General features: G+C 43.2%; 1 protein-coding gene across 2 annotated transcripts in view; it reads left to right on the forward strand.

Annotated features, from left to right (window-relative positions):
- Positions 1-16,877, forward strand: part of PPIL2 (peptidylprolyl isomerase like 2) — a 71,872-nt gene that overhangs the window by 25,159 nt on the left and 29,836 nt on the right. For both annotated transcript variants that reach the window (XM_074605888.1, XM_074605889.1), the window contains 4 exons: positions 3,762-3,837; positions 5,238-5,398; positions 6,958-7,033; positions 8,202-8,308. In XM_074605888.1, coding sequence (XP_074461989.1) covers positions 3,762-3,837; positions 5,238-5,398; positions 6,958-7,033; positions 8,202-8,308 — 420 coding nt within the window. The remainder of the gene's footprint in view (positions 1-3,761; positions 3,838-5,237; positions 5,399-6,957; positions 7,034-8,201; positions 8,309-16,877) is intronic.

Raw genomic sequence — 16,877 nt, forward strand, 5'->3', positions numbered from 1 at the left:
ACCACTGGCATTTGTGGCAGGGAGCATAACTAATGAGCGAAGTTGGAGGTAGCCGAGCTGCACACTGTTAATTGATATTTCGCTCCTCATCTGTTTCTCGCCTGCTCTTTGTGTGGCAGAAGGTCGGAGCAGGTTTCCTCTCCGTGACTGTGGGTGAGGGCTCTCTGGGGGACGTGCGGGGAGCCACCGGAGCGAGGGGAACCCGGCCTCAAAGAACTCACAGGGACCGACACCGCGCTGGTTTAACCTGCTCTTCTGGGGGTTGTGTGTCCAGTGCTTAAGATTAAGGGAGGTTAAACTGTTTCCCTAAGTAGGTGAAACAGGAAAATGATAGGGGGAGAAAAAAAGTGGAATAAAACTTGAGATTAATTGTTTTCAGAGCTCAGCTTTCAGGAAAACATCAAATATGAGATTTTTAATAGTCGTGATAGTTAGCAATCCTTTGAAGTCTGTATCTGTGTTAGCAATTTGCTAAACTTCAGTTTATGGTTTGTAACCTTAATAAGAAAGGCCCTGAGACTGCTACCCATGGTAATTTGAATCTGTATTTTTAAACATGCTAAGACAAACTAAAGTAGGCCAATGTACTCTTCACGGTTCATCTTCCTTTCTGGTTTCTGTGTGCTTACACAGAACTTATTTCTTTAGGCCTTTGGGCTTTAGGCCCTGATCTTAACAGGAGTGGGAGTCCGGCCTCTCCGTGAGCAGGAGCGGCCATTAATTCCTTAGGGCTGAAGGCTTTGGCGGGGCGGGTATGTCCGTCTGCCTGCGGTGCCGCCGTCAGACCGCTGCCGTCTGCGCCCGGTAGCTGTCACGCATGCAACGAGAGGGACCGGGCAAGGCTGGCTGTTAGTGCTGAGACAGTTTTCTTCCTGAAGCGACATGTCTGAAGAACATGCACGCTTTTTTTTTAATTTACATAGACTGACCTTAAGAAAATGTGTATCTTGTGTTGTAGGGCTCGTTTCCATCAGTTCGTGTCCTCTGCAGCAGAGGCTGGGCTGGTGGGATCCATACTGCGCGCGGGGGTGGTAGAAGCGAACGGTCTCCTGTGTTTCGGTTAACATTCACCACAGTGCTGCCATGCCTGGTGTGCACGTATGTCTAATTCTAATCAATCTAGTTCTAATCAAATGTCTCCTGGTGTATCATGATGGTGTATTTGAGAGGGAGGAATCGATCGGTCGACTGCTTGTCCGAGGTGTCCTGTGTAAGACGACGCTGAAATTTCAACTTGAGGAACCATTTTTGCGGTTTTCTTCCACCGAGAGAGGGAAGCTGGTTTTGGAGTAGGTGTGTGGGTTGTCTGTCCCTTCGGTGCCTGGCGAGGTGGAGACTCCTGCTTTGCGGGGTCAGGAGCACAGGGGAAAGCACTCTAAATCCGAGCTTTGTCGAGGTTTCTGTTTGAATAAACAGCCGGCCTGAATGTGCTGAAGGGCCTTGTGCGGAGGCCCGTGGTCTCCGTTCTGGGTTTGGGGTTGTCCCGGGTCTCAGAGAGCAAACTGTGGTCTGCGAGGGGTGGGCGCTGCCCTGCGGCCCCCGCCGTCCTTCCTACCGCCTGGGCGCGAGGCCTGTGGGCAGGCTGGAGGAATTTGGAGGAACCCCTCGCGGGGAAGGCGACTGCAGACATTTTCACCGGAGAAGCTCAAGGCCTGCAATTAGGCTGGTTAAGCCGGGTAAACGTGTGAATGAACTGTGGCCGTGGAACAGCGTGAACTAAGCTGATTCCTGGTACCCTGAGCACAGAATGGTTGGTTTCGTAAGGCACTGGCAGTTGGGATGTCCTTTTTATTTTTTAAACAATCAATCAATCAGAAAATCAAGAAGCTTTATTTAGAGGAATATAGCGAAGGTGTCTTTTGGTTCCTCTTTGCTGCTGTCTTGCCCTTCAGCTTTGCCGTGAACAGCAGACATGTGGATTGCTGCAAATCCATTTGTCTCTATTAATATTAATACACAGATTATTTTTTTTCCTTTTCTGGAAAGGATAAGCAGTCTTACTTCCCTCACCTTTTGAGGTGGTACGTTTGTGTGCAAGGGGATGGTTTCTGCCTGGGAAAGCTGCAGCTCATGATTACTGACGAGTGTTTGGGAGGAGGCAGCCTGCGTCTTCTGGAGGCACAATGAGCCCTTTTGCCAGGCTTTCTCCATGCGTCTTGTTGGCTGTCAGAGAGCAAGGCTGAAATTATCTCTAGTCATACACACATAAATATGTATGTGAGGTAATAAATAATGAATACACCTGAGTGCCGGTGTCAGAGGATACCAAAATGGTTAAAAAACAGGTCCAAATTTCCTATTCCTTAGTAGTTTTATTTAAAGGTAGTCTGTTGCTAATGCAAGATCTTAAAGATAAAATCTCTATTATTTTTTTTTGGCAGTCCATGTCTTGATGAAGATCTGTCGGAGGGGTATAGTGGGGCAGGAAACAACAGAACGTGATTACATGGTGGTTGGGAAAGGGGACGGCAGAAAGCCAGGAGGTCATCATTAGGGTGCAGAATCACACAGCTTGATTTCATAAATGTGTTTCGGTTTTACTACCAGCAGTAAAACTAAAAATGCACTCTGTGGTGGAAGCATACCATTTCAGGTACGCTGAATGAAAGGCATAATTGGATCACTTAATAAGTGATGGAGCTACCAGCTCTGCTTGTATTAATCGCTACTTTTAGCAGAGGTGGAATTGTTGGAGCTTCTTACCAACAGTGGTGGTCTGAGAAGCTGTGTTAAATTTATTTGGGATTATACTATTCATGTGAGGGTCATAGTTCTTTACATAATATGTTGCATTATTTTTGTTCTGAACTTGAAACTATTGCGTATTATTCTTGTGTTTTGGTATTTTAGATTTTGAATTGCGTTCTGTCAGACAGAATTTCTAGAAATGACTGTGTCCTGGGCTGATGTTTTGACCTTTCTGTGCTGCAGAGGAGCTTGAGGAGAAAACCTTGAAGTCATTGTAAGAAGAGGAATAAGGACTGTTTAATAACAGTATAATGTAACCTAGATCACCACTAGGCATTCCTTGTCTCGCTCTCTCTAACAAAAGGTCAAAGTTATGCAGAAAGTCGCCCAGAGATAGTATAAAGACTCACAGTTAATGGACTGTGTGTTTTTGCTGTTTTCCTTGAGCGGTCACTCAGTGAGAGTTTTCACAAGACCACTTTTTGTTGCTTTTTTATTGTTAGTTTTTATTTTTAAATGTAATTCTGTAAGCACAGATTTCACTGTTAAAAAGAAAAACCAATCAAAGCATTTCTGAGTGCAAAGACTTGCTCTGGGGTTTATTTGTATTTGGAAATGCATTACAGAAGTTCACGGTGCATGTGCAAATCAGGCGCGCTGCTGTAAACGGGAGGAGATGGCGAATGTGGATTCGCATAGAGTAAGCTTAGCCCAAACCACAGAACGAAGGAAAGAATCGGGGGATTGCAGCTCCTCATTCTTCCTTCTCACTAGGATGGGTAGACTCAGCTTAGCTCTGTTAGTAACTTCTCCAGGCAAAATATGTGTAATACTAGGTTTGGGACTGAATTCCAGATCCCTACGGAGCCTATTGTGAACGGGCTCATTGCTGATGTCAGTTGGGGTTGGTTGCTTTATGTTTTTGTCGTCTTTCTGTGATTTGGGGAGTATGGAAGTTATTCTGTCTCTCCCTATTCATTTATTATGGTGGTGTTTGCCCTTCAAACTAGTCTGTTGCACAGAATGGGTGCCTACCAAGCTTTCTGATATTTGTTTTTTTTCGTTTTTTTCAGGATCCAACAAACCTGGATAAGTTCAACGTCTCAAACTTCTTTCATGTTAGGAACAACATAAAAGTAATCGATCCAGGTAAGGATGAATCAAAGGCAGACTGGGAAAACAGCAACCCAAATATGCAAATTCTAAAGATGGAATCGACACTGTTTTCTGGATGGCCATCCCTCAGTGGCTAGTGGTAGCTTTGAAAGCTTCTTGGAAACATGAATAACTTGTTGAAACTGTCCCTTTCACATCAAAAGGTGTTAACAAATTTTGGACCAAAGGCATGATTCTTTGAGAAATCGCTGACTGTCTCTATTGAGCGCCGTGCAGGCACGGAAAGCTTTCCATATCCTTTGAGAGCAGGCAGATGAGAGACAAGTGAGAAGAGGAGGAACAATAATTTGCCAAAAGGTCCGTTAGCCTCGTACCAGAACCAAGACGGAACCCTACGTCTTCTCATACCCATCCGCTCTCCTTCATGGGCATCGCCATTGTATTGCCCATCCTGCTGTCTGGGTAGCAACGCACATCTTCCAAGTCAGAGATTGATACAGGTTTTTCTAAAATAATCCCAAAATTATTTTAGCAATAAAAAATAAAATACTTTTTTTTCTTTCTAGATATCATAACTAAGAAATTTGCATCTCAATTATTTTGTGACTTTTTTGGTAGCTAAATGCTTAGCAATACCTGCTAATACTAAATTGCTAAAGGAAAAAATTCCCTCCTTTGCCCTTGTGGTTTCCTTTAGAACTGTTTCTAATGAGGTCTAATTGCTGATTCTAAGCGTGGTGTGTTTTTCTGGGTCTTATTATGCTTGTATCTTTTATTTTTTTAAGCTACTAGTTCTGCAAGCAAGCATCTCTCATTCTATTTACTTGCTAAAAATAAGTGCGTATTATCTCAGAGATGGAATATTTAATATCCAGCAAATAGTAGGCATACCAAGACAGAGTACAAGCAAAACTTGTGAAAATAAAAATAATTAAATTTAAAAAAAAATAATCAAATTCTACAGCGCAGTTCACCAGCCTCCTCCCCCTGGTGTCGCATTAAATCTTGGGATTTTTGCGTCACAGGCCTGGCCGTTCAGTGAAGAGACAAAGGACAGAAGTTTATATTGTACCCAATTGTATCTTGTCTTTATTGTTCTGCAAAAATTTTACAAGACTTGCATTAAATTAGATAATTTCTAGTGGTTTCAAAGAACTTGTTGCTGTAGTTGATTTGAAGTTGTTTTTTTCTTTTGTTACGCTTCATCATATTGGTATTTATTGTGCTATATTTCAAGTTGTACTGTCATTAGTGTTATGCATTGCTATTTGTTACTGTTTCTGCAGGAATAAATATAGTTACTAGACCTTTTTATTAAAAAAAAAGGAAAAAATATCTGGAAGACTTTTGTGTAACCGGATAGGTAATAAATAGAAGGAGAACAAACAGAATTTTTCTTTTAACTCTGAATGATTTCACTTTGTCTTATCTAGATGAAGAAAAAGCAAAACTGGATCCATCTTACTATTTGAAAAATACAAATACGGAGACCCGAGAGACTTTACTGGAGCTTTACAAGGAGTTCAAAGGCGATGATATTCTAGCAGCTACTATGAAGGCTCCTGAAAAGAAGAAAGTGGATAAGCTGAATGCAGTAAGTTGATTTAATTTCTAGTTTGGCAATGATTGACTTCTTCAAGAACGATAGTAGATGTTTTTCAACTTAGAGGCCCGTATTGCAGTATAAACAGACACTACTCCTTATGTTTTCTGTTACATGGAAATTTGTCATAGATGAGAATATGAAAATCATATTGGGATTCCTTAGAAATATATTGTATGTGTCAGTGAGTTTCTCTTTTTTGAATCATTGTAAATGAACCTCAACATTTTAGAAATGGAGCACAATAAGAAGACGGAATCTTTATGATGTGGTTATGATGTGCATGCTGGCAGAACCTTTTTTCCCAGGTTGTGATCTCTTGCTTTGAATTTGTTTATCATCGTTTCCTGCAGTTATTGGCAGAGAGAACACACCTTACGGGCAGTGCAAGTGAATCATTTCTGCTGTGGGCAAATATATAAATGATCCACAGCTGCTTCTCCATTTATTTCCACTGGAATGCAGGATTTTTAGTGGACTGTTTTAAAGGATGTTCTGCCAGGTGCATGTTACTGTGTGTTCGTGGTTGTCAAGAGAAACAATTCATCTGCGTCTAGATATCCTATATCAAAGGCTGTTAGAAATGGGCAAGACAGAGTGTTCCTCTTTCCTTTAACAATACTGGAATGTATATGTCTTCGTGCTTTGATTACACTTAAATGAAAACGAATAGCAATGCAGCATATGGCTTTTAATGAGAGGCTCAGTGCCAGGTTTGGGAGTGTAAGTGACCAAGGAGTAGGATCACGTTTGCCCCTTTTTCAGGGCATCATACTGTTATAAGAAAACAAAAGATGTAGGGAGGAAAAAAAAAAAGAGGTGAGAGACAACGCTGAGCTGTGCACATGTTGGAGAGTCAGATTGTCAGCTCCTGCTGTGGGTGGGAATAACTATGAGCTTCCGCGGGATGGAGTGTAACCTTATGGACAGAGCATTGGCCGGGGCTCTGTTCTTTACAGGCGTTGCCTCAGAGCTGCTACATATATCTCCGGGTTTATTAGATCTTTGTAATTAGCTACAAAATCCATGTGTGACGTTCACATTTCCTTTCTGCAGGAGAATTACAGAGCTCAAAATGGACATTGGGGAGCACGGGACGGTGCCTCTGCCCGCAGCAGGGCGTGTGGGAGGGGGTGGTTTGATTTCCTCCCCACTATCTCTGTGGTTCGCTGGGTTTTCCTTCCACTTACTCAGCAGCGTTGGAGAATTTTACAGATGTCTTGCCAGCAGTACTCCTTTCCTATCTCCACCTGTGGACATACAAATAAATTCTGATAATAGAGTCTGTGCATACTGATGTATTAAACTGCAGTGGAAGCAATAAGCCCCTTCGGCTCGGGCAGCCTTAGCTGGAGTTTCATCAGAGCTAATGTTATGGGTAACGGAGAATTGTCGCTGCGTCGTGCATTTGTTTCTTTCTAAGGAGCTAGAGCGGAAAGTCTGTCTTCAGAAGGATGACATTTGTGTGTTTATAGTGCTTATATAGTATCTTTAGTAGATAAATTCTAAGATCTAATGTCTTTTTCTCTTGCCTTTTCCTCTGCGAACAGGCTCACTATTCCACTGGAGCAGTAAGCGCTTCCTTCACCTCCACTGCAATGGTGCCTGAAACTACCCACGAAGCAGGTACCAGAACTGCCTCGCCACGAGCTGTTTATTCACTTTCCAGTTTACGAGCGTGCTCCCTAGCACACGGGCATTTCTGGGGACTGGCGGAATGCATTGATAATTGGTCGGTCATGATGCCTTGGAAATGTATGCCCTGAGCCATATTTTCCAGTGAGCTCATGCTGAAAATAATGGAGCAATTATGAATTAGCTTCGGCTTTGAAAGGCAGTTACTTATGTTGAATTGAAATTAATGAGGAATTTTCTGTGCCCAAAACCCACAAAATGGGATATCCACTTACCTAAGTTAGGAATGAAGTATAATCTCTCCTCAAAGAGCATGCAAAATCTTTACCATCTTTTTGGCCTAACCCGGTATCGGTTAGAATGACTGCAAATTTTGTGGTGATAACTTTGGATTTACTGCTTTTCAAGGTTACACAAAAATGCATTTTAGTTTTCCTTTAATTCTCCAGCCTAAACATAAATGTATAGAATTTATTTAATTTGAACATTGATTAAATATCTGAGCGATTAGTATTCCCCGTTGATGAGAAATCTGGCTTCTCTCACTAAAATTTAGTTAGGCAAAGCTTGAATACACTGCTAAACCCACGTTTGCCAAGTTCGGTTCCTTTGCGTGGTGGATTACAGTGACTGGCAGGTGAGTCTTCGAGTGTTGAAAATATCTGACTGACTGGACGTGTTGACAAAATGGGAAGTGGTTTGACTTTCCAGTAATGTTTCCAGTAACTTTGCTTCATTTGTTTTCAGAGCTGGGTAGGTCCTCATATGTCAGCAATTTGTGGTTGACTGATGACTACCTGCTTGGCTTCCACGTTTGACAAGAACAATTTGGTTTCAAAGTAACGTTTGTGATTGGTAGACGTTACTTGAAAATTATAGTTTGTAATATTGAATGCTTCTGTGACTTAAAAATATGGACGATATTGTTGGCTCTCGAGGAGTTGGTGGTTTTCTATAATGGAAAGTGTTTTGCACAGAGATTAATGTGAGGTTATCATAGATGAATTGCAGAGTACAGTCCCTGAAGACCCAGGGCCCCAGGAGAAGAGGTCAGACAGTAGAATCTAGCAGTTTGTTTTCTGATGATTTATATTTCTGATAATTTCTAGAAATTAGTAAGCTTCCAGAGAGCTAATTACTGTCTTTTGCTTCGATACAGCTGCCATTGAAGAAGACGTTGTGAGATACAAATACGTGAAGAAGAAGGGCTATGTGCGACTTCACACTAATAAAGGAGACCTAAACTTGGAGCTGCACTGTGATATGGTACTGTGTGCCCCGTAGGATGAGTCTCTCTAGACAGCAAACAGAACAGGAGCTGGCGATGGAAACGTCCAAAGAAGGGAATACTGTGTAGTTGGAACAGACACAGATAAATAACTAGCTTTCAGTCATTTGGGTGTGTTGCCATACATACAGAAAACTCCATTGCAAAGTGTTTGTGTATTACACTACTATATGTACAAATGTTCCCTGTGAGTTAGTCCCATACATTTTAGTGGACTACTTACAACCTGTCAAGGTACATGTTTAGGGCTTCAAAGGGTCAGGATTGTAGTGACCCAAACAATGCCAAGGAAGACAGAGAGAAGAAAGAGGGAAGAGCGCAGAGGAGAGTCAATAACCAAGGTTACACAGCACGTTACTGGCAGAACTGGGAAAAGAACCTCAGTGAAACTGAGAGCAGTCTGTCAGCCTGACTACACGTAGTTAAGATCCCCGGAAATGGTTAGATTTGCTTCTAAATCCTGCGCTTTACAGAACGAACCTAAAAGAAAACATTATAATATGTTTTTCACTTCCTGCTGTCTTAGTTTTTAAGCCTCAAGTTTTCAAACATCCGTTTGCCTTCAGACTTCCCTTTGCCATTAAGACGTAGATGTTCATTTTAAAAAAACAACGGACCAGAGGTTTTTTATAGGCAATACAGTCTGATTCTGAGGGAAGTCTGTCACACTTAAAATAATAAACATGGAAGACTTAACGATAGATGGATGAGTTGTGGCGACACTGATGTCTCAGACGTCACTGCTTGCTGGTGTGCTTGCTTATTTATTTGTACAGCCACATCTATAAAAGGAAAAAAGTTTTCAATGTAAAAAGCCCAAACCTTCCGTTGTTTACTGAGATTTTTATCTCAGGAGATTATAGGCCTGAAGGTAGATGTTTTAGGAAGTTGAAGGATGTGAATAGGGGGTTAAATTGTAAAACTCCTGCTTGTTGTGACCCTCACAGAATTTAAGGACAGTGGTGCTAGCTAGGAGCTGGGGTATCCAGAGATGCACTGGGAGTATATATATTTTTTTGCCTGGGAGAAGGAAAAAGGAGCAAACAGGACTGGCCTGCTGGCTTTCCTTCTCTTCCTTTCTCTCGCGCACATAAGCAGCAAAACGTGTGTTAAACATCTCAAGCTCATCTATGGAAACAGTAGGGGAACCTCCACAGCAGCGCATCATGCTAATAATTCTGTAGGTCCCTGTCACCCCTACAGGTGTTTTCCATGCTCTTAAATAGCAACAACTGTGTAGTAAGGCAAAAAGCAGAGGATGATAGTACGGCAATATTTGGGGAAAGCAGCAGAAAGAGCAGATTGCATTGAATCATTTGTTTTGCCATATGTTCTCAAAGTGGCTCCTGGCTAATGCAGGCCGACTGCAGCTATTCTTACCAGCGTGGGGTTTTTGGCCACGTGCGTGCCAGTGCCACCCAGTCCTGAGGACCTGGTCTCGGGTGCCCATTATAAACTTCCTGTATGGTATCCACTGCGTTTCCTTTGTTGCAGATGGATCCCTGACCGTCTCCCTTTCACACACACTGCTTCCTCGTGTACACCGTGGAGGTGTGCGCTGTTTTACACCACCAGCCTGGCTGCAACACTGGCCTCTGGCCATCTGTTTCTTTCATTTCTTTGTGTCGATTAAATCTGTGTGCATTAAGCAGACCTTTGGCACTGCAGAGGGGAAAAAAAAAAAGTATATTTAGAATAAGTAGGAAAAACTTGCTGCTTTAAAGAGGTTTTCGCAACATCCACTGTAGGTCATCATCCTGGGTCTATTAAATCAGTTCTTCAGGGAGGCGCTTGTTTTCTCCCTTTACTATATAAGGAGTTTGTGCTTCTAACTTCGGGTTTCCTGAATCCCACTGAGGTTAGGCACATAAGGTAGCTCAGCGCAGATGAGAGCAAATGTCGTACAAACGTGTAACAGCTGTACAGGTCACAAACATACATAGATCCGCTACGATGGATCTATTGAGATTGCAAAGGCAGACATAGAAAATGGGGAAACGCCAAAATCAAGCCTTTCTAAACACATCCAGTTCAGCCTGCTTGTGAATATGCGTGGTAATAGTCTTAATTAACATATGCTGAATATTTTATCAGCTCTCCTGGCTTATTCGGGGCACAATCTGAACCAGTTCTGGGAGCTGTTTGGATCTGCGTAGTGAAATGGTTTATATGCAGGATTTGGTTTTCCTGCAAAAGTGTAGAATGCGGGTGAGGTCCCTGGATGCAGTCAGGGCGAACTGGACTGTAATGCTCAACCAAATTAACATTGCACAGGCTTTTTGGTGCCTGACTTTTCAGCCTTGGTGATTTTTTAATGTGGTTGCCACGGGTAGTACCTCGGCTTCTCAGAAAGAAATGGAGAACCAGTTTTCAGCCCAAAGCAGTGCAGTGATACACACTAAGGTCAGCAGCGGGTTTGGGACCCCTGGTTCAGCACACAATCTGTGCTACCGGAGTGAATGAGAGCCCCGATAGCAGTATTACGTTGTCGCTGCCGTTTGAATTCAGCCAAAATATGTGTGATTTGGGCAATTCATATATCTACTCTCTCAAGCAGTGCAGCTGCAGGAGCAAGTGTGTTCTTTATAACCCATATTACAGTAGCGTTTAGTTTCTCTTTTTAAAGACTGAGCACTGCTTGCTTGTTGTTGTCTTGACCTGACCACAGGCGCCTTTTTTTGATTGCTGAGCGATATCCTGTGCTCTGGTTATTATGGAAGCCACCCTGGCAATGGTTGTATTTGCACAGCACTGCAAATACACGATTATGAAATGCTTTAGGAAGCCTGAGAATGAAGTTGCTGTATAAATGTGACAAATGAATACCTGTGTCCGGAGGTAGGACTTGCAACGTTCAAATTATGTTTTAAAATAGTCTTACGGGTTAGATTTCAATATACACTTTGGGGTGAAGTCTTTGTGCTGAAATAGAGAAGAGCAAGTGACATACTTGCTGTCTTAGAGTGTATGTCTACTGAGTCTTCAATTGTATTTTCGTGCCTATGGGTTGTTTTTAAGCAAAATAAGTCTTGCAGTTGTGCTCTCAGCAGCCTGCAGTGTCTGAATTCTACCCGGTACCTCTTCGTCTTCAGCACCCCCTTGGGTTCTTACTCCTCCTCCTTCACAGCTCTTCTGTCTCCCGTTCTTTCTTTCCCTGTTTTTTGTGAGCTATTTGGCAGTATGGATGATTTGGAGTTCAGTCCGTATGTATACGTGGAAACTTTTGTTTAAAAATAAATCTAGGGCTCTTCATATACTAGTACTTCAAGGTGCCAGTCAGTGAGATTGATAGTGATGAGATTCCTCCTAGCCCCGAAAACCTAATCAAGAAATGTTTTGTATTGATCCAGGGGAGGAGATCAGCGCTGCAGCGTGATTGAAGTCATCAGTTACTTTGTGACGGGGTTGGGAGAGTGTGAAGTAGGGCTAGAATCCAGACAGCTCCTGCGTCTGAAATCGCTTGTTCAGAGCACCGCAAAACTTTGCTTAGGTTCCAGAAAGATGATGTGTGGTGTAAGTCATTGACCTGAGAAAAGGCTGTAAAAAGGCTTTGGAAGATAAGCTGGATTTTTTTCCACCCTTTTGAATTTGTGCCTCAAATGAGCAAAGGTACACTACTGTTCTCTCTTTGCATCGTAGCGGTGTGCCTGTTGCTCTTTGTTGCCATTTGTTTTTCTCCCAGTATTCTTACTCAGATACAGTATGTTCCTCCTGATGGGGACTAATCAGATGGCCATTTGTTAGGGACGTTTTCCAGGAAGCCGGGTTCAGCTGGGCTTAAGCAACATTTGTTGTATATACTAATTGGCAACACATTTACAAAAATTCTACTCACCAGAAGTAATTCTGGCCAGTACGGAAGATTTAACAACATCCAACAAGTGTTATTCTTTCAGCTCTAGTCTTATGCATCACCAAACAAATAAATTATGAAAAAGTAACTGATGAAAGGCAATGAATGTCACTGGATTTACTGTGATTTTTCTGGTCTCTTCAAGTTCTTTTAGCTGCTTTAATCAGGACGCTGCTGGGAACAACTGTCTGTATCGTGTATTCTGCTGTGTTAGTGACTGTGGTGGTGCAGTTACACCTTGCAGGTGGTAGAGCAGCCTCTTAAGGCAGGGGGGAGGCTTTACCCTGTGCAAGAACTCAAACCGAGTTGATGTGGAAGTAGAAGAGTTTGTGGTGTAATGGATGGAGTGGAGAACTAGCAGCTGGTAAACCCTGAATCCTGTGCCTTTGCCATGGACTTGCTGCATGATGTGGCTGTGCCATTTGGTTACGGATTTTTTTAAATCAGTGGCATCCCATTTTTTTATTTCACAATGAGAAATAAATGCGGGCATCATTTTGAATTCCCAGGCGGTAGCATGTATCGTAGATGCCTGATTGCTGGAGTGCATCCTACCCAAATTACCTGGGCTGCCTGTTGGAATCAGCAGCCCTGCGTAAGAGTAGGCAGAGTAGCAGACTCCTCGTCTCCACGCCTGTGAAAGGGAATAAAAATTCTTGCTTTTGCCTTTAGGTTGCTTTAAGGCTTTCTTGTTTAGTGCTTGTACTTTTTTATTTTCATTGTGCCATGGAAATATATGTATGTAAAAATGTAACGCTCCAGAAGACGCTGTCAAAGCAATGAACAGGGGGTTTGGTGTGCTATCTCCCGTCTCTCCTTCGGGAGTTCTCATGCGAGTGGTCGCTGTGGGGTAATGATCTGGTGGTTAAACACGTACCGATAGTGGTAACTGAATACTAATGCACAACTGCCATGACAGTTTTTGTAAATTCGCCTGTCTCTCTCAGGTTTAATACTTGAAGGTTTAAGGGCAAGTTGGCATAACAGAGAAGAATGCGAGATGGATTTCAAAGCTCCATCCAGCACTCCCCGAATGCTTTTTGAGGTTTTAGGACCTGGCAAACTCTGCTTAATGATGATGTCTTGGCATAACTATCTGAAGAAGCCGTTATTCTACAAACACTGATGTTTTAATCTTTTGAGGCCCTCTGACCTGTTAAATATGCCTGTGATCTATAAATGTGTAATCCAGCCCCTGGTCTTTGAAATCGTCTCTCCTTTTGTGTGAGGGACTGTTCTGAAGATCAGAAGCCTGTAAACTTCTTATCCATTTCCAGTGGGAAAGAAGTGAGTTGCTGAAAAAATTCTTTGACCTCCTGGCATGACGAGGTTCCCCAGTCTTCCTGAATCTCTCATTTTCTTTCTGATTTAAACATCCATTTACTCAATTTCTGTAAGTGTCATTGTGGCACTGTCTGGCAAATAGCTGGCTGATGATTTACCAACGTCTTGCTCACCCAGTAATACGGTTGTAGGGAAGAAGTGCACTGGGCTTGGCCTGGCTGTAAATGGCTTATTTTGTGGTTTTTTCATCAAAGTAGGTCATTGTAGGAAGAGCTGCAACTTTCATCTTTGAAGGTTCTTGTCAACAGAAACTGAAAACACAAACCAAACTGTCCTTTTCCAGTAGAAAGCTGGATAAAAACGTTTGTTGTTCCTGGTGTGTTTTTATCTCAAAGCACTACAGTAGCAGACAGGCCTATGGCTCTTCTCTGTGGCCGGGAGTGGAATGGCGCTGTGCAGCCAAACTGATTAACAGGTTGTTGCTCTTAAGTGACTAGAAGCTAATATTTAAACTGTTTTTAACTCTGGGGGCATAGCACCCGTGCTTGAGAGAGGAGACACGCTTTCATGCGAGGTGTTAGTAGGAGATGCTTTATCTGGATGCTGCCATCGTGCGCTTGCCCCGGCGCTGGGAGTCCCCGCCGTCCCCACAGCCGGAGGGGACTTGCAGTGCGGGGCTGGAGAGCTGCTCGGCCGCCTGCCCGTCATGTCTCCCCTGGCTGGCTCTGCACAGGCAGCCTTGCCCTTGGCTAGCTGGTGGGAAGGCATTTTGCACACTTAGGCCTTTCCTGCTCCCCAGCCCCCCCCCGACAAGCTGGATCTGGGGAGGGACGCGACTGTTGTTGGATTTGTGTTGCTTGTTTTGTGACATTTGGCGGTGCAGGCGTCCCGTATCAGCTGCGTCTGCCACTTAGGGGTCCCGAGGAGAAGCGGGCATTTGGAGTTACACAGCTGCTGCTCCTCATCTTCCTCTGACACGTCTCTGGTCTGTCCCTTGGCCCCTCTGATAAGAGCGGGGTGACCTTGGGAGGCCGACAGCTACCAGAGCTTCGCTCTCTGGCATGGAAAAGCTTACGGAAAACCCGTGTGACCCACACATTTCAGGGGGGAGAGGACTGCTTTCTGTTCTACCACTGCAATAAATAAAAGCTGGAGGAAAAGTAATGGCTGTGGCTAGGGATGGCAGCTCTGCCTCTGGAGAGCTAGTAGTTAACACTGACAAGTTTAGATGAGTGAATTCGATGCCTGTTTAACTGGAGTTGTGTTCAGCTGAATTGATTGATTGTCCCTGTATTTGCAAAAAAGTGAAAAATAAAACTGGAGTATGTCATTTTTTTATTGGCATCTTGTCTAAGCTAAGCATCTTGCTGAAAAAAAAGCTAAGCTAAGTTTTTGGTAGCGTCATTAATGTCAGAATGTGGAAGAAATGCCTTTGAAAAGTGAAATTTAGCTATCTGCTGGAATCTTTGTTAAACAGCTAATTAAATTATAGTGGGTTTCTGCATAATGAGAATGCAATAATTCTGCTCTTTGTTCTAAGCAAACTTTGAAGCTTTGAGGTAGCAAAATAGGCAAATGTTTGCTATCAAGTCAGCAATCTATTACCTGAGGCATAGTTTGCTTGTTCTGATCAGTAAGAGTCTGGCCAAGTGTTTTACCCCACGCTGCCCTGATGCTTTCATCTCTCCCAGCGCTCCCTCGCGGGAGCCGTGCTCTTCTGAGCGCAGATCGCAAGCTGGCCGAACGCGGTTGCTGACGGTGTGACCAGGCCGAGAATGGTGTCCCTCGTACGAACCGTGTCTTTTCTGAACAGAACCCTTGGTGGCTCTTTGCCATCGCAACCTGTCACGGGCTCTGCCCCTGGTCCGTTGGTGCCCAGTGAAGCAGGGCAGCGTAAATCACCTTCCAGTACAGCATTGTGCATTGAAACACGCTGGAAACATTTATATGTCCCGTTTCTTTCCATGGCTTAGTGGAGGGAACAGACACTGGCACCTGGTAGGTGGGGATTCCTGAAACCGCTCCATTACAGCTGCCTCCGACTGAGCCCTAAATAAAGCCAAGCCTTTCCTAGGGCCAGTTCTTTCCCGTGGGATGGGCAGGCTACGAGGATTGCAGGTTGACAGGAGTGGGGAGAACTCAGTTTAAACCTTACCAGATCACCTCTTTGTGGGCTCACACTTTATAAGAGTTGCTAGAATGAACAATTACAAGAGTGAAAAGGCTCTATGTAAAAAAAAAAAAAAGTATGTAAATGGAACAAAATCCACCTTGCATTTTAAAGCAGATCTGTGTTAAAAAATTGCAGGCTTCGTTTGAAGCTTTAGAAATTTCCACCACTAGTTCGTGCCTCTTAGTAGTGGGATTCTGGCATTTGTGTGATAAGATGAAGGCTGTAGAATGCAATTTTAATTTGTGAGGAACGAGCTTTTCATTATTTCAGATTATTTCTGCTTTGAAACATAGGGTTAATGAGCATATATCAAGGCTCTGTAGTTTAGTGCAACTACTACAGTTCATCCAATTTGGAGAGACAAAAAGAAATAAAAGGGAAGTGGAATTAGCACAAGGAGATTATACAGATGTGCGAATGACAGCTTCTCAGTGCTTAGTGTGAAATTTCTCTTCAAGGTTCATGCAGATCCTCAAGGGATGGAGCATTTTGAAATGATTAGCTCTTCACGTAGTAAAGCCTTCTTCCTTGCAGTCATGGCAACGCCTCAGAAGCTCCTCTCCTTTCCCATCTCCCGCACCTTGGCAACAGGAGTGCCGTAGGTTTTTAATCAGCTTCTGGTTGGCTCTTCAGCTGCCCAGTACAAGTTCCGAGTTAAGGCAACTTTTGCATATGTAATGACCCATTTTAACTGGTGAGAAAGGAGAGCTGCAAGCTGAGAAAGCAGACAGTGACCTGGCTTGGTTAGTCTTACCCCTCGGTCCTTGGGATGCAGCAAGAGAGATTAATTTTGCCTGGTTTGAAGCCACCCTTGCTGACAAAATAGAAACTAACATTGGCTCAGTTAATACTTAAAAGGGGAAGAAGATAAAATCTGCATTTCCTCTAGAACTTTATAGTAAGGACTCAGGGTTTTTTTCTGTTTTGCTTTGGGTTTTTAAATTTTATATTCCTTTCTTTAGTGATTTCACAATCAGCCTCTCGTTCCTGTTGTGTTTCCATGGTCATAGTAGCAATGACTTTTGAGTTCTGAAATTTGTCCAGGCCTAGGAACGAGGAGAGTGCTGGTATTTCCATGTAGAATTACCTACTAACATGTTAGCTAAGTGGAGACTTAAACATAATTAGAAAGCCATTGGGCTGTTTCCCCATTAAATACACATGTCTGTGAGCCAAGCAAAGCATTTGTGTCATCTCCTGGAATAAGTATTCTTCTGCGTTCCTGTCTCAAACGGTT

The sequence above is a fragment of the Larus michahellis genome, chromosome 13 (genome assembly GCF_964199755.1).
Source record: "Larus michahellis chromosome 13, bLarMic1.1, whole genome shotgun sequence".
Lineage (NCBI taxonomy): Eukaryota > Metazoa > Chordata > Aves > Charadriiformes > Laridae > Larus > Larus michahellis.